Source organism: Hemiscyllium ocellatum, chromosome 18, assembly GCF_020745735.1.
Source record: "Hemiscyllium ocellatum isolate sHemOce1 chromosome 18, sHemOce1.pat.X.cur, whole genome shotgun sequence".
Classification (NCBI taxonomy): Eukaryota; Metazoa; Chordata; class Chondrichthyes; order Orectolobiformes; family Hemiscylliidae; genus Hemiscyllium; species Hemiscyllium ocellatum.
The window spans coordinates 73,928,098-73,951,491 of record NC_083418.1 but is presented as its reverse complement, the minus strand read 5'-3'; the positions used below and the strand labels follow the sequence as shown (position 1 = coordinate 73,951,491).

General features: G+C 41.5%; 1 protein-coding gene across 3 annotated transcripts in view; it reads left to right on the top strand.

The window, feature by feature from the left end:
* Positions 1-349: 349 nt before the first annotated feature.
* luzp2 (leucine zipper protein 2) overlaps positions 350-23,394 on the top strand; it is a 383,970-nt gene continuing 360,925 nt past the window's right edge. For all 3 annotated transcript variants that reach the window (XM_060838606.1, XM_060838604.1, XM_060838605.1), the window contains exon 1: positions 350-478. In XM_060838606.1, the coding sequence (XP_060694589.1) occupies positions 417-478 (62 nt within the window). In that variant the 5' untranslated portion in view covers positions 350-416. The remainder of the gene's footprint in view (positions 479-23,394) is intronic.

Below are 23,394 nucleotides of genomic sequence, written 5' to 3'. Positions count from 1 at the left end.
TTGGAGGACACAGTTTATTTCGAGTTTGCCTGGTAAATGCCAAGGCAACGTGGGCTTCATTAGTTCAGACATGCTTTGATTAAATAACAATAATTTCTAGATGCTCATTAGACAGAATGTTCCTCACAGTTTGTTGGAAAGCCGTGCTGATGGTGTGCATGACGCTGAACAGCACCCATTCCCCACGTACACCCGCGATTTAAACTGCTGTAATAACAAAACCCTCCGGACATCAAGAGAGACGCTGCATTGTGCTCGCAGTACGGCCCGATTGCTTATGACATCATATATCAAAACACTGAACAAATCGCACTCCACTCTGTCAGTCTGTCTGTCTGTCTCTGCAGATTCCGGCTGGTTAAAGCAGCAAGCCGGGAGTTATTCAGAAGCCTGTGTGTGCAGATGCAAGGGCAGCAATGAAGCTTCCCTCTGCCTGTTACTTTTTGCTCCTCTTCCTTGCTATTGCTCTCGGTACGAGGTGGGTGAAATATCATTTTTTTTGCCTTTATTACTGCAAGTCATTAATGACTGACTACTTTGAATTCCTCATTGCACTCAGTCATGCCGACTCTCAGGGCAGAGCTCCGAGCGAGATGTTGGTCTAATTCATGCAACAATATTAAAGTTGCATCAGTGATTTGTAGTAGTTGGCTTTAGCTGGTGGGACTTCAACATATTAATGCTTAAGTGCTTTCATATTAATCACAAACTTGCCTTAACTGTTCTTTCAGATCCCTGCAGTGCTTCCTTTTTTTATTCTTGACTATGTACTTGGGATAAATGTGTGTACTCTGACGATATTGGCAGCAATACGAATTATAATATTGTTCACAAGCGCTTCGGTCAAATAAATTGGCAGATGCAAGTGGCTTTAAGTTCCTCAACTTGAAACGTTTCCGTTTTTAATGCTGTTGTCAAACTGTCACGATTCTACCATAGTTCCGTTTAATGCATTCTCACTGTTGAAATTAATTAGCAATTATCGGTAAATAAGTGGGTACTGACGTGTGGCTCCGCTCAGTCAATTAGCTGATTTTTATCATCATTGGACGTAGCGTTTTTTTTGATGAATTGGTTCAGTTAGCTCGGTTGGAGAGTGTGTGGAGCTGCAGTCTGTATGTTGTAGACATGAGGACGGGCAGTCTTCTAGTGGTACCCCCTCCCTCCCTCGCCGTAACACGGAGATTTATTAAAGTTACATTGTCTCCACGCAGAAGATCTAAACAAATCAATACAAATGCATTATCGATCATCAATCCCATCGCCGCGAGGCTACGGCCGCTTCCCTGTCCCAAATAATTGCTTTCGTTCAGACTAGGCGCCCATGAGGTACTGAATGCATTATGAATGAGACTGAAGGTGTCGCTTTTGTTATTTTGTACTCGGGAGGTCTCATCTTAACTTCGAATTGTGGTTCCAGAAACAAAGAGTTTCTGGATGTAGTATTGGAAGGTGAGCTGTAAGCTCTGAGAAGCAAGAATGATCCCAGGACGATGAGTATTTTGTCAGAATAATAGGAAAATCGAGTTGCACGATATGCCTGACAAGCCTTCATTGAGGAGCTGCACGGTTCTTTCTCTTCCTATATGCCTGCTCTTGCATTTGTTTAGTTTTCCACCGAATTTTTAAAAATGATACATTCGAGAAGTAGGGAGGTAGCTACTTCTTAAAATGTGATTCCGCTGTTTGATATTACAGGTGTCAACCATAGCCCAGAATCGAAAGGTTTAACCTATCGCTATTGTCCTCTTGACCAAACTGAACTTCCGGGGTTTGGATCGTTGATTGAAAACAGTAATCACTGATCGACCCTGTGGTAACAGACCATTTCTTTCAGGAAGAAACCAAGTTACAGTTAAAAATTGTCCCTTCCCCCGCCCCATCACAAATGTGGTTTTAATTCCAGGAGTTGAAATACCAATGTGCTCTAGTATGTATGTTCTTCTTCACTGTGTGGTTTTCATGATTTTACACATTTCTTGGGATCTCTGATGTTTTCCACATTGCTGTCTCTAACCAAGTGGTGATTGCTTTCCATGGATGTTTTCTAAGCAACCCGCACAGAGACTTCATAAAATACACACACCTCTGGAGCAGTTATGACTTGAACCCAAGCCTCCTGGCTTAGAGATTGGATACTGTCACTGTACACTGGAGGCACTTCGTTTTGCATATACTGAGTCTAATTAGATGTGGCCTTAATCAGGCACAATAATTAGAAAGGTTAATTGGATGAAATATAGAGGCAGACGTAAAATTTGATGTTAACCAAGAAGCATATTATCTGATCATCAACATACATTTATGCCGATGAGACAGGTTCACATTATCTATCATGTTGGTTTTTTTCCCTTCAGTGTCACAATGGTTCAAGATGTGAATATTTAATCCAGTGGAAAAATGTTCCTTATTTCTATTTCTTCATTTAAGATTAAAGGTTAATTCATTATGCGAATGGAAACCTCTTTTGAATGTTGCTGTACTGAAATATTGAATGTAACTTGGTGACAGTGCCTTAGATTTCCATAAATGCCTGTTTGATTTATTGAGTAGAATTTGTTCATGAGCAACACATTTTGAGGCTTCATATGCGTAACCTTTTGTAAATTTCAGATGTGTTAAGAACATAGGATTGGAGTAGGCAATTTTGACCCTTGAGTCTAATTTGCCTTTTAGTCAGATCATGCTTTATTATATAACTAGACTCCAATTTGACTTTAATATTTCACACCTTAGAATTAAGTGAAAATAAATCTTTTCACTTCTTTCCAGAGTATGGATAGAGTTCATGAATTGGACTAAAGGACTTTAAACATTGTGTAATATCAACTCCATAGACCATTCAAACAAAGGGAAGCAATCCATAGTTTTGTCAGTCATTATTACTTTCCATTGTAATTGTTAGACCAAAATCTCCAACTTCATTTCATTGGCTTTCATTAAACCAGAGGGGGTTAGAATTTCAGCTATCTGAATCAGCAGGCTATCATAAAGACCAGCTGCAAATGTGTTGCTGGTCAAAGCACAGCAGGTCAGGCCGCATCTCAGGAATAGAGAATTCGACGTTTCGAGCATAAGCCCTTCTGAAGGGCTTATGCTCGAAACGTTGAATTCTCTATTCCTGAGATGCTGCCTGACCTGCTGTGCTTTGACCAGCAACACATTTGCAGCTGTGATCTCCAGCATCTGCAGACCTCATTTTTTACTATCATAAAGACCAATCAACAATTACACTGATGGCTCCCATCATGGATTCTTCGAACCAGCAGCAAAATTTCTTGGATAATTATTGTGCTTAATGTTCAGTAATATGCATTGCACCCATAAGGAAAGCAGTTCAAGAAATGGGCAAAAAAATCTAAGAATTGAACCCAATACTTTATAAAAATTATCAGAAGCCTGTTCAATGTTGTACATATTTTAAGTTTAATTGATTGATTGACAAATTAATAACCTTAAAAGTGTTAATGTCTAGTTACCAACAATGATGATAATGTGATCACAATAACATAATAAAAAGTGGCATCTATTGACTACCACTGGCAGAAGTAGATTTCATGTCCTTCAAATCTCATTCCTTGCCATTATATTTGTGGAACAAGTGAAATATAATCAACAAATGTCTCATCGTGTCTAATTACTAGAGCTATGTGGCCCTTCCCCATAAACCCACTAGTATTTCAAGGAAGTGGACCCCGTGGTGAAATTTTGCACCAAATTAAGTAGTGGTGAGGATCAAAGTCAAATCTGCTGTGCCACCCACAGCATTGTATTTCACTCATTTAAAAAAGGGTTTTTGTTTTATTTTTCCTAAGAAGACAAAGGAGCTGAAATTTTTGCCTATTGCAGCAAATAAACTGAATCGTTGGTACCAGTATTTTGCTGATAATTATATATTGTTGTTGCAAAATCCATTTTCACAAAAATAAACTTGCTATTAAGTATATTTTAAATTCACCCACTTACTACTTTCCTGTCTTTAGCAGTTAACATCCAGATCTTGACTTTAGAAGATCTTAATGACAGTTAGGCCAATAAACAATTGTGTGTGAGTGTATACATAGGACACTGGTTTCTTACAGTCCAAAACAATTTAAGTGGCTACAATAATTGTGATTAAAAATTTTCTCATGACTCTTAAAATACACAACTCCAACAAAAGTTAGATGAACTCTAGCAATCAACTGAGGTGCTTTGTCACTGTTACGATCAGCAAACTTGCAACCTAACAATTACAGTTTGATTAATTCTCTTCTATGTAAAGTAACCTAACAGTATTGATTTTTTTTCTTCCCCCTCTGTTGTTGCTGCGTAATAAGAATCATTCATTGCTAACACCGAATCTCACAAGCACCTCTTGCCCCCCCCCCCTCCCCCTGGAAGAAATTTTCATCGCAGAATTCTTAAATATTTACATGAGGATATGCTTTTTTAAAAAAATATTGTACCAACTTATTTCCTCATTTGATGCACACACATTGACCTTTGGTTGGGATGGTTCAGGTGTAATCTTGTTGACAACCTCTGTTACAAATGCAATTCCACATTCAGTTTTGTAAGGGAGATGGTTGCTGGGAGGCACAAATGTCGCAGTGTCCTTGATTTATCAGAAAGCCTGGCTGTTCATATCAATGTGGGACCTCCAATTGTAACTAATTACATTTTGTTACAGTATCAACACTCCTTCAATGTAAATATGTGGCTCTTATCTACAAATACATGAGGCTTCAGTCATATTGATATCTTGGGATGAATTGATGGCTTAAAGCTAATGTAGTGATTGACATTCTGGGTGATTTTACAGGGGAACAGATTGAACAACTTGTTCCAATGCTGGAAGAAAACTGTTTGTGTTTCTTGCTATTCCAAAGTGGTGATACACTGGGAGCAGCTTTAATTGGATCAGAGTGGAGACTTTTTGTCCTGTCACAGGATATGCCATTGGAGAGAGCTGCTGGCCAATTTACCTGAGAGAAGTCAATGAAATAATGAGGGGTATAGACAGAGTTAATGGTAGTTGTCTTTTCCCTAGAATGGGGGATTTCAAGACTTGGGGGCACATTTTTAAGGTCAGAGGAGAGTTGTTTTTTAAAAAGGTGCAAATGCTTTACACAGAGGATGATTTGCATGTAGAATGAACTTCCTGAGGAAGTGATGGGTGTAGGTACAATTTTTAACATACTGACCCAAATGTCTGTGGATTTGGAGGCATATGGGTCTGGAGCTGGCAGATGAGATTAGATTAGTTTGGGATTATGTTTTACAGGGACTGGTGGGACCGAAGGGTCTGTTTCTGTGCTGAATGATTCTGTGTCTTTGAAGATCAATTTCCGAACTTGTAGGAAATTGAGTTGACATGGCTGGGAGACCACCGTGACAGTGGGGGTTTGAGTTAGAGAGACCTGTACAAGTGGAAAGGAAATATACCCAGAGCAGGTACAACCCTGTCATCTTTCACTCTCCAGTTATGCCCTACAACATCCCATGCAGTGGAAAATACCAAGCTGTTCATCACGACCTTGCCTCCGCCCAGCAGAAGATGTTAGCAGGGGCTGTTTAATGACTGTTAACAATCTCCACCTTTTCCTCCGCTACATCGATGACTGTATCGGCGCTGCCTCGTGCTCCCACGAGGAGGTTGAACAGTTCATCAACTTTACCAACACCTTCCATCCCGACCTCAAATTCACCTCGACTGTCTCAGACTCCTCCCTCCCCTTCCTAGACCTTTCCATTTCTATCTCGGGCGACCGACTCAACACAGACATCTACTATAAACCGACTGACTCCCACAGCTACCTGGACTACACCTCCTCCCACCCTGCCCCCTGCAAAAACGCCATCCCATATTCCCAATTCCTTCGTCTCCACCGCATCTGCTCCCAGGAGGATCAGTCCCAATACCGTACAGCCCAGATGGCCTCCTTCTTCAAGGACCGCAGATTCCCCCAGACGTAATCGACGATGCCCTCCACCGCATCTCCTCCACTTCCCGCTCCTCCGCCCTTGAGTCCCGCTCCTCCAACTGCCACCAAGACAGAACCTTACTGGTTCTCACCTACCACCCCACCAACCTCCGTATACAGCGTATCATCCGCCGTCATTTCCGCCACCTCCAAACGGACCCCACCACCAGGGATATATTTCCATCCCCTCCCCTCCCCTATCAGCGTTCCGCAAAGACCACTCCCTTCGTGACTCCCTCGTCAGGTCCACACCCCCCCACCAACCCAACCTCCACTCCCGGCACCTTCCCCTGCAACCGCAGGAAATGTAAAACTTGCGCCCACACCTCCTCCCTTACTTCTCTCCAAGGCCAAGGGATCCTTCCATATCCACCACAAATTCACCTGCACCTCCACACACATCATCTATTGCATCCGCTGCACCCGATGTGGCCTCCTCTATATTGGGGAGACGGGCCGCCTACTTGCGGAACGCTTCAGGGAACACCTCTGGGACGCCCGGACCAACCAACCCAACCACCCCGTGGCTCAACACTTTAACTCTCCCTCCCACTCCACCGAGGACATGCAGGTCCTTGGACTCCTCCATCGGCAGAACGTAACAACACGACGGTTGGAGGAAGAGTGCCTCATCTTCCGCCTGGGAACCCTCCAACCACAAGGAATGAACTCCGATTTCTCCAGTTTCCTCATTTACCCTCCCCCCTCCTTGTCTCAGTCGGTTCCCTCAACTCAGCACCGCCCTCCTAACCTGCAATCCTCTTCTTGACCTCTCCGCCCCCACCCCACTCCGGCCTATCACCCTCACCTTGACCTCCTTCCACCTATCACATCTCCATCGCCCCTCCTCCCTACCTTTTAGCTTAGCCTGCCTGGCACACTCTCCTCATTCCTGATGAAGGACTTTGGCCCGAAACGTCGAATTTCCTGTTCCTTGGATGCTGCCTAACCTGCTGTGCTTTAACCAGCAACACATTTTCAGCTCTGATCTCCAGCATCTGCAGACCTCACTTTTTACTTGAACAATCTACTTAGAGCAATCAATAGAATTGAGGGCAGGCAGGCCACCTTCTTTGTGCTCCTCCATCCCACCTCAAAATATAGGGGAATGGGCAGGTAGGCATGAATACCCTAGCTGGTGACATCCTTTAGTTTATGTGCCCCACCTTCTAGTGTACCAGTTGTGAGAAATTAAGCTCTGTTCAATAATTTCAGTCAGAGTCAAATTCTGATGCAGTCTTTATTCATATGGTCTTGCAAGCTGGGTGACCATAAAGTAAGCACACCGATCAGGAAATTATTTACAATTTATACAGTTCGGTTAAGTCTCTCGGTACTCCCCGTTTTATGTCATATCTGATAGTTGTATTGCTTTGTGCAGTTGCTAATCTAATTGGCTTAACGCATCTGTTGCAACTGTCATGTTAATACATCTGTGTTCTACCAGTTGACCACCTCCCTTTTTTGGTTAATTTATTTCTTGGTGTATATAGTCTCCTGATTCTGCCTTGTGATTTCTGCAGAAGTAAGATACAGTTGCTTGTAACTGTTTGTGCAAGCATATCTAGCCTAACATACACCTCTTTCCAGTCCCCTCACCCCATGACTCAGCCTTGTGGTTTTTGCAGAAACAACGGGACCTTCGCAAACATCTCTCACACCAGTGAAGGCAAGGAGTATGCAAGATTCACTATTTGTAGCATGAAGGACGAAGTAATTGAGCTTTGCACAGTGTTAATTTCTCTGTTTGTTTGTTTCTTGAGCTGCAGAAACCTTGGGTTTAAACTGCAACCTGTCTTAGTCCAGATATTACAAAAGAACAGAACTGAGCTGGTGGATGCAAAAATGAGTGCTAAACATTATTTTTGTCAGTTTTTAATACACTTTTCATCCAGTCATTAAAATCTTTTATTATTGCTATCTTTAAATCAACCAGTCCAGCAGGGCTATTACCTCTGGAGTTGGTGAGACCTGAAAACAGACCTCTAAGCTTAGAGGTAAGGGCACTACCTTGCCACCACAAGAGCCCCTAGTCACTTAGTTATTGTGTATCAAGTTGAGCAGGCATTGGACAGGATTTTAAGTGTTTGCAGCTGCCAGGTACAAAGTGGGGAAATGGAACTCGATAGTTTTCTATCATGAGCTCTGGAAGACCGAATGCCGGCTTTCAACTCCAGTCACGTTTCTCATTGCTAATGTAATCCATTCTTCACCTAAGCAGCAAGGAAGATAATCAAACTTTATTTGGCAATGATTGTTACAAGCACAGTGACTAATTTTAAATCAAAATATAGTCAGCCTTATGCAACACGTTTTGAGGATAATTCTGTGATCCGACTTCACCTCCACCCAGTCATAGAATGCAACATTGTTAATTACTGAATGTCTTTGAACAACCCTTTCAAAGTAAACTGTCCTTAAATTAAACTATCTTTTAAATTTGACAAAATGCTTTAAACTGACAGAAGTTAGTTTGGCACAATTCTGTAGGAATGTGTGTATGCTTGGGATTAAGTGGGAATACAGGCTAACTTGCAAGGCAGCTTAGTTGATGATCTATTTGTCATTTGTTTGAAGAAGATATTTGCCTGTAATAAAATAGTTGTGTTTGAGCTTGTGAAAAATTCTGCGACTATGCTTCATTAAATAGTTTTGGTCACTTGAATTAAATCTTTTGCACTTGTGTAGGCTCATAGAATAGTTTGATTTCCAGGCCATTCTTCATTCCACAGATGTAACATGAGGTGTACGATAACTATAAAAGTCACCATAGCCGTAATGGACCATAGGACTGCTCACCTGTTATAGACAGGCGACTGGTTGAGGTTTAACCTGTCACCATGCCTCAGGTGAGAGAGATCGAGAAGGAGAGTCCTTCACGGTAAGCTCAGCCAGTTCAGGAATACAGTCTGTGCTGTTGGCGTTACTCTGTATTGAAAACAAGTCATCAAGCCAACTGAGCTCTCTGACACCGACACACTTAACCAGGGTAATTTTAACTCTGGTGGCGCATGATGCTACAAATAGGAATGAAAGTGAACTGAAACCCTAGTTCTTAATCATAAATTTTCAAATCGGTTTTTTTTTTCAAAAGTGAGATGCAGATGTTTTTTTAATGCCAGAGTGTGTCTTGAATTAATGAACCTGAAATAAGCTTTAAATAGGATTGTTTATTCACTCACTCCTCCCAAAGGTGGGGACTCCATTACTGGGGGTCATGAGTTCAAGGGCAGAGGAGGAAAGTTTAAGGGAGGTATGCATGGAAGGTTCTTTATGCAGAGGGTGGTGGGTGCCTGACATGAGTTGCCAGCAGAGGTGGTAGAGGCAGGCAGAATAGTAAGGCAGATCCTTCCATATCCGCCACAAGTTCACCTGTACCTCCACACACATCATCTATTGCATCCGCTGCACCCGATGTGGCCTCCTCTATATTGGGGAGACGGGCCGCTTACTTGCGGAACGCTTCAGAGAACACCTCAGGGACGCCCGGACCAACCAACCCAACCACCCCGTGGCTCAACACTTTAACTCTCCCTCCCACTCCACCGAGGACATGCAGGTCCTTGGACTCCTCCACCGGCAGAACATAACAACATGACGGCTGGAGGAGGAGCGCCTCATCTTCCGCCTGGGAACCCTCCAACCACAAGGGATGAACTCAGATTTCTCCAGTTTCCTCATTTCCCCTCCCCCCCCACCTTGTCTCAGTCGGTTCCCTCGACTCAGCACCGCCCTCCTAACCTGCAATCTTCTTCCTGACCTCTCCGCCCCCACCCCACTCTGGCCTATCACCCTCACCTTGACTTCCTTCCACCTATCACATCTCCATCGCCCCTCCCCCAAGTCCCTCCTCCCTACCTTTTATCTTAACCTACCTGGCACTCTCCTCATTCCTGATGAAGGGCTTATGCCCGAAACGTCGAATTTCCTATTCCTTGGATGCTGCCTAACCTGCTGTGCTTTAACCAGCAACACATTTTCAGCAGGCAGAATAGTGTCATTTAAACTGTATTTAGACAGATACATGACTGGAAGGGAGCAAAGGGATGCAGATCCTTAGAAAATAGGTGACCGGTTTAGATAGAGGATCTGGATCAGCGCAGGCTTGCAGGGCTGAAGCACCTATCCCTGTGCTGGAATTTTCTTTGTTCTTTTGATCTTTGTCTCTTATTCAAAGCATGCCTACACACTTGGGAAACACACAGTTGGAAGAGAGTGTACATTTCCAAGCCACGAGCAAACAGATGTTTCATAGACCACATTTTCGGCTTGTCTCGGGAAAAACATTTGTTGCAATCCTTGCGTTTTGACTCCCTAGAGGGTAATCCAGATAGATTTAAAAGCTGGTGCCATATAATATGATGACTGTAACAGTTCCCTGAATTGAGAGATTTTCAGGAGGTCATGAATATAGTCCATTGTAGCCTTTCTTTAACCAGGTAGTCAGCTTTTTGAACTGATGGATTTGAAAAGGTACAGGCTTGGGACTTTAATATGTTGCTGTTTTTAAAGTGTAGGTATTGCTGCCCTTCTCTGCTCAGGTTCTGCAGTTGTTTCACGTATGTTGACCAGTTGTTTCCTGATCTTTTGAGTAATTAAAACTGGTTGTCTGAAGGCTGTTTTAATCAAGTGACTGATTCAATACCTGCTGTTCCCGGTGTCGCTGAGAAAATCTCTCCCTGTTTTACGCCAGACGCTGTGACCCCAATCTTTATCCCAATTCTTCACTGGCAGGTCCCTTGGAATACCATCCCTCCTGGACTGAGTCGGCATTCTCCCGATGCCTCCTGACCATCCGTTCACCAAATTTTCATTCCACTCCACCTCGTGTTGACAGCAGCATTAAACAAATGCAAACTATCTGTATTTTGCATTGCTTTAACTTGACAGTTGTCTTGGTATGCCACCCTGTGCTATTGACGATCACTATAGGAAGGCACTGTACTTGTTCTGTATGATCTAATTTTGGAGCCATTGATACACAACGCATGCTGGATAATGGGCATTCACACCCACTCAATCTGACTCTTTTCTCTGTAGTTCGTACTTTTGAGCTTTAAACTTGGAGACATTAATTTTAAGGGTTTATCAAATATTTTTTAATGTATCAACAAGCAAATAGTCTTTTGTCTTGGTATTTCCCCACTCAAGGGGAAACACTTTCTACAAGTGACAGTTTAATTAAGAAATGTCCAGAAACTTCTGATACCTCTGAGTCCAAGCAGAATCTCAAAAGTCACCTGATCCATGGCTACCCCTGAATATCTTATTTAATAAGAAAAGGCTGTTACAGAAAGTTCTACATAGAACACCCTTCCTACTTAAATTTACGAATATGACGTGCCATCACTTGGCGTGCCAAAGGACCATTATCTTTCTCAGAATGTCGAGCTGAAGCTCTTTCAGTCAGATGCCTTGAAAGAATCTTGTAATGACCTAGGCAAACCTGACGGCTAATGATGATTTTGGTGGACTTCCAGAGGATTACTAATAGAGGTACATCATACGGCAAAAAATATTCATTGGTTAAATCAATAAAATGTCAGTGATTTTAAACATGCCTTATTAGTGGAGTCATTGGGGGAGGGATGAATTAATTGAAACAGAGTGGCTGCATTTCCAGGACTGTCCAAAAGCTGGTGGATGAAACTTTGGTTGGACTCCTACTGGAGCCTCTTTTTAGTCAATGCATGAGACACACATGGAATCTGAACAAAGAACCTCTGGGGAAGCCAATCTTTGCTCTCAACTTCAGCTTTGGGGCTGCATGATGACTCAGTGGTGAACACTAGTGCCTCACAGTGCCAGGGACCCAGGTTTGATTCCAGCCTTGGGCAACTGTCTGTGAGTTTACACATTCTCCTCGTGTCTGCGTGGGTTTCCTCAGGGTGCCTAGGTTTCCTGCCATAGTCCAAAGATGTGCAGGTTAGAGTAGACTGACTGTGCTAAATTGCACACAGTGTCCAGGGATGTGCAGGCTAGGTGGGTTAGCTATGGGAAATGCAGGGTTAAGGTAGAAGGATGGCTCTGGGTGAGCCGCTCTTCAGCGGGTTGCTGTAGACTTGATAGGCCAAATGGCCGGCTTCCACACTGTTGGGATTCTGTAATTCTAATCTATGATATTCTGAGCTGCTTTTCCAGGTATCACTGAGAAAATGTCTCCCTTTTCTGCGCCAGATGCTGTGTCTCCAAACTTCATCCCAATTCTTCAGCAGCAGGTCCCTTGGGATACCATCCTTCCTGGACTGAGTGATGCCTTCTGACCATGCATTCACCAAATTTTCATTCCACTCCACCACCTGCTAACAGTTTGTATTTGTTTAATGCTGCTATCTACCAAGCCTGTATTTTGCATTGCAGGTCGTTCTGCTTTAACGCAACAGTTGTCTTCGTATGCAACCTTGCACTATTGATAATCACTAATAGGAAGACACTGTGTTTCTGTTCAGTAGAATGTTCACATTGGCTAATTGTTTACATTGTTCGGACAGTCAATGTATAGCCAATTTGCATTGATGAAATGTGCATGATAGCAGAACAACCTGTACTGTGGTGTATATCAACATTTGTCTTTAAAAGAGTTCATCTCTTCAAAGGGCTCCGTGTGCTGTATAAAATGTTGTGACCATGCTCCAGGTATGCAAGCTGCACGTAAGCCAGTTGGTTTTCTTTAATCATAGAATCCCTACAGTGTGGAAGCAGGCCATTAGGCCCAACAATTCCATACCGACCCTCTGACGTGTATCCCCCCAAGACCCATTCCCCTACCCTATTACTGGACATTTCCCTGACTAATGCACCTAACTTATACATCACTGAACACAGTGGAAAGTTCTGCGTGGCCAGTTCACCTAACCTGCACATCTTTGAATTGTGGGAGGAAACACAGGGAGAATGCGCAAACTCCACACAGTCAGTCACCCAAGGCTGGAAGTGAACCTGGATCCCTGGCTCTGTGAGGCAATATGCTGCCCATGTCATTTAATAACTTGTTTTATTGTTTCAAATAAATCTGATGAGTGAGATATTTTTAAACCATTATCATTAAATGCCACTGTTCATCTGTATTGGGAGTTCAAACCAACCTCCTACCGAATAAGGTGCCCATAGTTTGTTGGAAAATATGTTGGTCTTCAAGGGGCAGATTTACATTCTGTCACATCGCATTTGCAGCTCATCAGATCAAATATTATACATGAATTAGCAAATGACTGTGCAGTGAACAGTGCTGATTGTTTTTAAACCTGCAATTGGTTAGAAAGTTTTATAACTGCAAATAAAATTATTGCCAGACAAGAATAATCAAAAAGCCAAAGAAACACTGTCAATAATCCACAGGCAAGGGTCACCATGATCTTCACCACTGGCAAGGGTCACCATGATCTTCACCACTGCTTTCTTGGTGATTTGATGTTTAAGGCTGACTTGAGTAATTTTTACCTTAATTGGACAGAGCATTGGGAGTATAGGTGTTGGGACACCATGTAACTGTACAAGACATTGGCAAGGCTGAGTTTGCAATGCTGCCTACAATTCTGGGTTGACCTGCTTATAGGAAGGATATTTTTAAAGTGGGAAGAGTGTAGGAATGGATGTTGCTGTGACTGGAGATGAGTTATAAGGAGAGGCTGGGACATTTTCCACTGGAACATCAGAGACTGAAAGGGGACTTATAGATATTTGCAAAGTCATGAGGAGTATGGATAAGATGGTGTTTTAATTATTTTATTTTATTTCATTGTACCTGCCTTTTGTCAGTAGTGTGAGTAGGCCTAATAGCACAGACTTGTGGCAGCTTTGCCAGGAACCCAAACTCAGCTCTGACAATGCGTCCAGTGCAGGTTCAAGGAGGGAGTGGCAGAGGTGTGTTTGGGCCCGGGATGCTGCACTGGCAGCATCCAGTGAAGACTCGTAGTGACAAAGGTGTTAGTGGAGGCAAGATTGTGCCAAAGAGTGACTACTTTAGTTCCAATGGTGGTGACATGTTGAAGGAGACTTGGTTTACAGGCCTGGTGGCCTGGCACATAATGTCGCACTTAATGAGAGAATGTAAAATTGGACACTTTCTTTTCAATCCTCTGTCTTTACATTCTATGTTGTGATTTGTTTTTGTTTTTAAGAGGGAGTGTTGGAGACCTGTACAGTCACAACATTTACGAGGCATCTAGATGGGTATATGCATAGGAAAGGTTTAGAGGGTGATGGGTCAAATGCTGGCAAATGGGACTAGTTAGGTTTGGGAAATGTGGTCTGCACAGACAAATTGGACCAAAGGGTCTGTTTCCATGTTTTATGAATCTGAACAACACTTTTAAAAAACAACAAATAGAATGAGCCATGATGGAGTTACCAAACTCCAAGGAGGTGTTATGCATGGCAAGGAAGACCCACCACAAGGTCTGAAACTGGGAACCGATCCCAATTGGGTTAGCGATGGGAACGTGAATGATATTTGTACACAGTAACCAAACAACTTTTTGTTTTAATTGTGTGCGAAGATGAAACAGGACTTTTATTTTAAAGACAATCCAGGATTAGGGAAAGAATTGCTGCAGTCTCGGATACAAGTCACTGGAGCTCATTGAGTTGCGTTTGCACTGCTTTGCAAGCTGAAGGGGAGATGGAATAAGTTGGCACAGCACCAGAATATGTGCAGGGTGTGATTGGCTTGGCAACAAGTAACTAAATAATTTCTGCATATGTGACCAATTGCAAATGCTTGAAGTCATCGGCCTGATTTATAGCTTTCCAAATTTAAAAAAGAATTCTGGCTAACATTCCAATTTTTGCCCCTGATTTGCAGTGTTGACTTGACACACTGTTCTAGTTCCGTCTCCTTCTGCTCTCCATTCTGACAGTAGCCCATCTCCCCCTTTTTTTTTGTATTCACACAGCTACGAATATTGCAAACAATAGGTCAAAGAGATTGAGATAAGCAAGTGAAGAACAAGATGTGGAGATGTACAGGAGAACGATGGATGAGAGCAGGGTGTGAGACTATGAAAACCAATGCAAGATGTGAAAACCCAAGAAATTGTTGCAACATACCCTGAATGAGATTTTGCAATTCAGATAGGACACCCCCAAATTGTTAATATCCTGGGTGAGGAGGGAGGAGCTGGTTTCCCATTTGTTCGTTTATTCCCCGGTTGTTTGCAACCAGGTTAAGAGTCCCTTCCATTTACCTTTCTCCCACACCCAAGTCAATTTGTGTTTAGACAGCCAATTTAACCAGGCTTTCTTGAAGTAACAAATGAGCAAGTTTGCTAATTAGTAAATATGTGAACAATACATGCACACAGATTATAAATGAGTTGAGTCCGAAACAATGAGAAAATGACTTGGTCTCTGAATTGTTTATGAAGTGCAGGTCATGGAACACGCTTGTGGTGATGCAGCTTACTGATGGAATTTATGTTGGGATTTGAAGTTTTTTCTTTGTAAACCAATTTGACGTTCTTCTGTCCTGAGTTATTGGTTTGCAACACTTGGAGTGAGAAAGGCTTGTTACCTGCAACACAAGGCTGACAAGGGATTTTTTTCTTTTGACTGTGTCCTTCACAATCGATTAGCATATGAACTCAGGCTGATATAGATGATAAGAATTGAATCCCACTAGTCCACCACAGTACAGCTGAAACTGGCTTTGTAACAACTTTTGATTGGAAAAACAGCCATGTCTACAATAAGTGGCTTTCTGCCAAAATGGGAGAAATAGCTCCCCTTTTTATCTCTCCTTGTATAGTCTGTTCCTGCTTGAGGTTTTCCAAACAATATACATTTGACATTCCATTAGCTTTACCCAGGACCTTACCTGACAATCACTGAATTTAAATATGCTTTTTTTTTGTTTATCAATCTTCCTTTAAAATGCAACACATTTTGGAATTCAAAGCTTTTTTTCTTGCAAGTCCGTAAAAACTTTGGAGTTGTAATCAGTCGTCATCAGTGTGTCATGATCTAAGTGCAAAGTTGAAGAAGTGATTAAAGGTAAGGAGTTGATTGTACAGTGGTACACTTGAAGAGTTCCCACACTGTAGAGTGGAGCATAAATGAAGAAATAGATATATTTTTTAAAAAAACCTCAACTTATTGACTGGAAAGGTCTGCAGCAGACATTGTCCAGATAACAAGTGTGTACATAATGTTTTTGGGATAGATTCTTTTGAACAGCATGTTCTGGAGCTGATCAGACAGCTGGCTGTACAAGACCTGGTATTGTGTAATGGTGTAGAAATAATTACTGATCTCATAAAGGTGCCTGTATGTTGCAGCAGCCATTAATTAATGAGTTTTACTTTTCAGCTTGAAAGAGAGAGGAGTGGATCTGAGCATTTAACCGTTTTTTAAAAAATTATGAGAACGTAGAAACCAAGCTGACAAAAGAGAATTGGCAAGTTAGATCAAAGGCTGGGTCAATCGAATAGCAGATGTTTTCAGGGGATATTTTCAGAATTGTACAGAATACATATGTTCCAGTGGGCAAGAAAAATTCCAAAGGATGTGCCTACTGTCTGTGGCTAACCATAAATATTAAAGATTGCACAATTAATATTTCTAAGTTTGATGCTAAGTCAGATGGTGGATGGAAATATTGATTGTTTCCCCCATATTCTGCCCAATGAATCACCAAAAGATTAATAAGGAAAAAGAATTAGAGAATGAAATGCAACCAAAAAAAAAGCAAAAAGTTTCCATAAATCACAAAGTAGTAAAATGAGTAGTTAGTTGAGAGTATTAGGTTGTTTCTTTAGAAAATCAGACTGGAGGATGGAAAAGGAGGTGTGGCCAACACTTGAACAAGTATTTTACATTATTGTAAATGACAGAGGAAGCAAGCACCATCCCCAAAGCAGGGATGAATCAGATAATGAAAGTGGAGGGAAGAGCTCAGGAAAACCACAATTACCGGAGAAGTGGTCCAAAGTAAATTGTTGAAGCTCATTGTAAATTGTTGGCGTGCTTCCAGTTCCTGATGGACTTCATTCTCTGGCCTGTTCATGTTCACCGAGGATTATTACAGAAATACAAGCTCCTGCAAGTAATGTCAATCATCTGCAGAATAAAGTTTACCTTGCAAACATGTCTGCAGGTCAGAGTATTCCATACGAATTTCCTATAGACTTTGGTCCAGCAAACTTATTCCATTGTCAATAATGGCACTGCTTTTCTTCCTCACAGTCCCTGAGAGCTCATCGTCCACACACCAGCAACCTCCCACTGCAGGCCAGCTGAAGTGATGCCATGTCCTTCACTTATAATAATGGAGTTGCCTTTGTTCATTTGACTGTTTGTTTGTGCAGCAATACAACTGGTGTGGAGGGGGGGTGGGGGGCTTAGGGTTTTGCTTCAAATTGAAGTATTCAGGTTTTTACATGTTAACGGGCATATAGGAGAAAAACTTGGGAGGTGTAGATTAAAGAGTGTGATATCTTTTTACTTTGTGCCCTGAGCATATGTGAATGATGTTATGACCTAAGATCATGTGGAACTAAAACGTTGGTCTGGAGCGGTCCAGAAATAGCACCCTGTTATACCATTTTTTAATACACAGTGATGTTCAATAAAACTTGCTACTGTCCACTGAAGACTGTGTGTGCATGAAGAGATGAATGAAAAAGACAGGAAAATAAGTGATGGAGAGAGAATTAATTTAAATGTAAGACGGACAAACTGACATAGAATAGTGTCATAGGAGATACATTAAGTTCTTGCAACCAAGCAATTACATTTACTAAAGTATTATCAGTTGTCTTTTGATCCCAGCAAGAAAACAGCTCTCACTGGAAATGTAGTTTGTGAAAGTGTGACAGAATCCTGTTCCCCTTTGGCTGTGGAAACCCATTCTCCATTGTAGAACTGTCAATGCTGTAACCTCTAGAGTAACAATCGTGCAACATTTTTAATTTCTGAATTATCCCTTAGATGCCACTGAGTTTAGCATTTTGTAGTAAATAGTGGGAATTTCAGGAATTTCACATTGGAATTGGGGACTGCAGGATTAAACTTAATGTGTTTTCAGATTGTTTCATTCGTGAAAGCAAGGTACCTCATCTTTTGGATGAGTGTTAGCCAAATTGCAAATACTGCTTCAACGCAGACACAAATGATAGGACCTATAGTGCTGAAGGTTTACTGAAGGATTGCCTTTGGATTACATTCCAATGGTGTCCTCTTGAGAGCTGGGCTATAATATCAAAGGAGATGAAAAGGTAAACAAAAAGTATTTACTTTTTAAATGCTTAATTCAGTTAAGGGGTGGGTTCTTTAAAGATGAACTGTCGTATCTGGTGATGGCATTTAATGGCAGTGCTTGTCCTCCTTCACTAGTGCATTGCCAAATCCATAGTCAATTATATTTATGACTGCTGGATATGAAATGTGTACAATACATTCACTTCATTGCACACTTGAATTTATGTCAGCATGCATCATCCTCACTTAATTTCATTATTACTTCATGTTAATCCAATCCAATATAGTAGGCTAAATATTCCCACAATTATTTTGGAAAATCTTTTAACAGTACAATTAACTTGTACCAGTTCCTGATAACAACGTAAGGATCGAAACAACTGCACAGTTAAAAGATTTAGCCTTTTTTAATTAACAGAAAAAAGTCCATCCTTGCTCACTGTTGCATTTAAAACTTTGAGCATTTTTGTAAACTGGCTGATTCCAATCTGATTTACTGGTTAGGTTAATTAAAATGAGTTGTAGCCATTGCAAACTATTGTGATCTGCATTCTGTTTGATTGGGTTTACATTAGGTAATATGTGCCGAACGCTACAACTGATTCAGTGTGTGTTTACCTTTTTGTTAAAAATCACACAACACCAGGTTATAGTCCAACAGGTTTAAATGGAAGCACTAGCTTTCGGACTATCACTCCTTCATCAGGTGGCTTTCAGTTTAAACCTGTTGGACTATAACCTGGTGTTGTGTGATTTTTAACTTAGTACACCCCAGTCCAACACCGGCATCTTCAAATCATACTTTTTTGTTCATCTTTAGTCAATGGTAAGAAATGTTACTTAAGGTTGTTTGTTAGAAGTGAATTGTGACGAAAGGTAACAAAGTATAATATTTTGCATCTGTTGTATGTGTGTATATATTTGTGCACACACGCTCATAAGGCTTGTAGAATCATGATGAATTTAGGGAAATGAGAGAATCGCTTGTTGCCACAATGGTAAATGTTGAGAGGGCAATGTAACTCTGACCAAAGAGTTATGATTACAGCCTCAAAATTTGATAATTACTTCTCCTCACTGCACAGACCAGGAGTCAGAGTTACCCAAGCAGCAAGGCAGAACCATGGCAGGAGACTGTAAGCAGTTTGTTCACGTCCTGTGCATCTGGCTACTGGTGAATGCGCTTGTAAGGCCTTTGGGTTAGCATCCATCATCTGTAAACTATCCCTGACAAATGTGACAGCTGGTAGGTCACGCCGTAAAGAGAATCCAGGACGTTACGGGTTTGGACTACTGATTCCTGTTTGTTTGGACCTATCTTTCTGGAATATTGAGGTCATTTTCAAGAAAAAAGGTAGCTGTCTCATAGGTTGTATATTCACTTAAGTTATTTACAGTGATGGAAAAGATTTAGACAGATGAGAAACTTTTTATCATGCAACCAATATAGGAAAAATTCCTGAGTGACGAGGTCATATTTTTAATTAAAACATGGGAAAAAACATTCAAATTTAATCAGTGGTATCATCAGTGATAAATTGAAGTAATAGTTTGAAAGTACTGTTGTTCAGTTCTGCTGTCCCCAGTGTAACATGTAATTGTACAGGAGAGCATTGATATGCACAATATATAGTGATTTTACACACAAAATAGGAAGAGATGGGACCAGTTCCAGAGGTTTGTACTTCAATAGAAGGTGAGGACTGTATTTCAAGCAGAGTTCATCTGACAGCGCTGCTGTCTTTGAGTTACATGATTTTGGGTTGAAGTTCCATTTCCAGACTTAATATCCAGCACTGTTGCAACACTGACCCCTGTGGAACCCCACTAGTCACCCACTCCCATCCTGAAAACGATTCCTTCATATCCATCTCTGCTTTCTGCCAGTCAGCCAATCCTCTACCCATGCCAGTACCTTTTGTCTCTAACACCGTGGCTGTTTGTTTTATTTCTCCAGTGTAGTGCCTTGTCAAAAACCTTCTGGATTTTTTGTTTAAAAAAAACACATCGACTGACTCTCCCTTGTCTAACTTGCTTATTACTGCCTCAAATCATTATAATAGATTTCTCAGGCATGACCTCCCATTGATGAAGCTGTGCTGACTCACCCCTATTTTAGCATACACTTCCAAATAACCTGGAATCTAATCCTTAGTAATGGACTCTACAATCGCATCAATGATCAAGGTCAGGCTAGCTGGCCTATAGTTTCCTGTCTTCTGCGTCCCTCCTTTCTTAAACAGGGGCGTTACATCTGCCATTTTTCAGTCCTCTGGCACATTCCCTGACTCCAGTGATTCTTGAAAGGTCACCATCAATGCCTCCACAATCTCCTCAGCTATCTCCTTTAGAGCCCTGGGGTGTAGTCCATCTGGATCAGATGACTTATCAACTTTCAGATGTTAAGCTTCCCTAGTACCTTCTCTTTAGTGATGGCCACTGTATTCACTTCTGTCCTGAAGTTCTAGTATGTCTTTCACAATGAAGGCTGATAGAAAGTACCTATTTAGTTCTTCATTCCCTGCTGCTATTACTTCAGCCTCATTTTCCAGCACTCTGATGTCCCCTGTTATCTCTCGGGTGACACTGCTTTTGGTTAACATCGCTGCCTACAGTGCCAGGGACCGGATTCAATTCCAGCCTTGGGTGACGCTGTGGACTGTGGGAGGAATCCTGGGAGAATATGCAAACTCCACGCAAAAAAGATGGGTTGGCCATGGGAAAATGCAAGGTTACGGAGATAAGTGGTGGGATGATCTTTGGAAGGACAGTGTGGATTTGATGGGCTGAATGGCCTCTTTATACACTGTATGGATTCTATGATTTTCTCACCTTTATTTATCCATCCAGAAAACATTTTTTTTAAATAGCTAGATTGTTGTCATGTATTTCATCATCTTCTCCCTTTGTTTGTTATCCTCTGCTGATTTTTAAAGGCTTCCCAATCCTCTGGTTTCTCATTTAATTTTCACTGTTAATGACTCCTCTGACATCAACAAATTGAGGGATTAACATATTTGATCAGAGATTTGCCAGAAATATAAAGGACAATGGGTACGTGGGTGTATCATCCCAAAAGATCATTCTAAACCCCTCTCCCGCCACCCCCCAACAAAAGAAACTTGAAACAATGTGAGTCTGGGGAGTTTCTGCAGTCACAGGGTCAAAATCCTGGCACTCCCTCTTTGACAGCACCAGTTCTACCTGCAAGACCAAGATGGCAGCTATTCAAGTTGTTTTGCCCTGTTCTTCTCAAGGATAATTGGGGTCAGTAGTTATTATTGTTGGCAAGGCCAACATTTTCAGATCTCTTGAAGGAAAAGGCATTTGGACAAATACATGGATAGGAAAGGTTTAGAAGAATATGGGCCAAGTGCAAGGAAATGGGGTTACCATTAATGGACGTTTTGTTTGGTGTGGTCCAGTTTGGGCCCATAAGGCCTGTCTCTATGCTGTAGGACCTCATAAAATCATGAGCTTCAAAAATATGGTTTCTCTCATTTCATGACAGTTGGTACTTTTGCATTGACTTATTCTGCATAGTCTTTGTGATTTGTTCCCCATGCAGCTGTAGAATGGTTGGATTTGCAGCATAACACCCATGTTGAGACAATGGTATGGTGGTTATGTCAGTGGATTGTAATACAGGTACACAGCCCAATGCTCTGGAGGCATAGCTGAATCTCAACGTAGCGATGAGTAGAATCTAAATTCAATTAATCTGGAAATTAAAACTATTCTCAGTAGTGGTGACCATGAAACCATCATATATAGTTCCCAACCTGCTTCACAATGATGTTGAGGGAAGGAAATCCTTCGGTCCTCGACTGCTTTGACGCGCATGTAACTCCATATACGATGTGTCTCACATTTTATGGAATTTTTGGGGGCAGTCTGTTCAAGGACAATTTGGGATTGCTAATTGTCAGCACAGCCAATGTCTATAATCTTGGTGATCTTGCTCACAATTAATAAACCCCTCCTAGTACTGTGAGGTGAGATGGTGAACAAGCACAGAAGTTGAGGTTTGAGATTGGGAATAACCCTGAGAGGAGTGATCCTGCTCATCTACTGCTTTTCCCTTGTTACAGACCAACTTCACATGCAAAAGCTATCAATAACAATAATAACAATGTCAACTGTGATTTATTTGGTTTATTCCACAAACAACTTTGCTTCTAAATCATACTTTTGTTGCAAATCATTAAAATGATGGAAAATAAATGTAATTAGAAATAATACCACAGCCTTTGTGGTCAATGTAATTTTATTCATTACACTGCTGAATAAATTTATGTGACTGACATTTGCTTTTCCCGTCACTTATCAAAAGATTTCTGTTTAAATGCATTACGATTTACTTGCCATCCATAATATTTGAGTTATGTTATTTTTGTTATAACGTTGAACCTGCCTTTCACCCATTTTGAGGAAATGTTCTTTCAAATGATGTTTGATAATGTGCTACATATTAGGCTTGTGAGTAAAATTGAAAACCCTGGGATAGAAGGAAAATTAGCGGATGGATTTCAAGTCCTAAATTGTTTGGAATTGGATTAGATTGCTGATTGGGTCTGCTTGCCCTCCTAAGAGGACACTAGTTTGTCTGGAATACGTAGTTGGGCTCAGTTTGCACAGCTCTTTGCTGTGTGTAATTTTAATGCAGTCAATTATTAGGCAGCTCCAAACCTCTCGGCATAAATGCTGAATACTTTCAGGGAACAAATTTGTCTGCAGTACATTCACAGGTCAGTACTCTCAGTGTACACACTACAGTTCAAATGGGAAAGGAGGGAGCATGTTTCAACACAAGCTTGAAAATATTAAGATATAGCTGTGCCTGAGGCCAGTATGAGGCGGTGAAGAATACAATCAATAGGACTTGCACTGAGCTATGGTTGAGACAATAGAATTTTAGCTGAGCTCAAATTTGACTGTTGCAGAATGAAGCCTCACCAGGAGAACGTTAAACAGTGGAATGTTCAAACAATACTATCAATGTAATTTGATTGAAGCACACTAGTGACCTCTTTGCCTTATACAACACAAAGTTCCCTTGTCTCTCCACTGAGGTTTTATTTGTCATGGATAACATTCCAGTAGATTCCTGCTCTACCCATTCCAAACGCCTGGAAGACTGAAGTCTTTTGGAAGTAAGCATCCCCGAGCATAACGTCTCTTCACGAGTCAATTAGGATCAGCGGTGAGAAAATGGAAGATGTGGATCATTTTC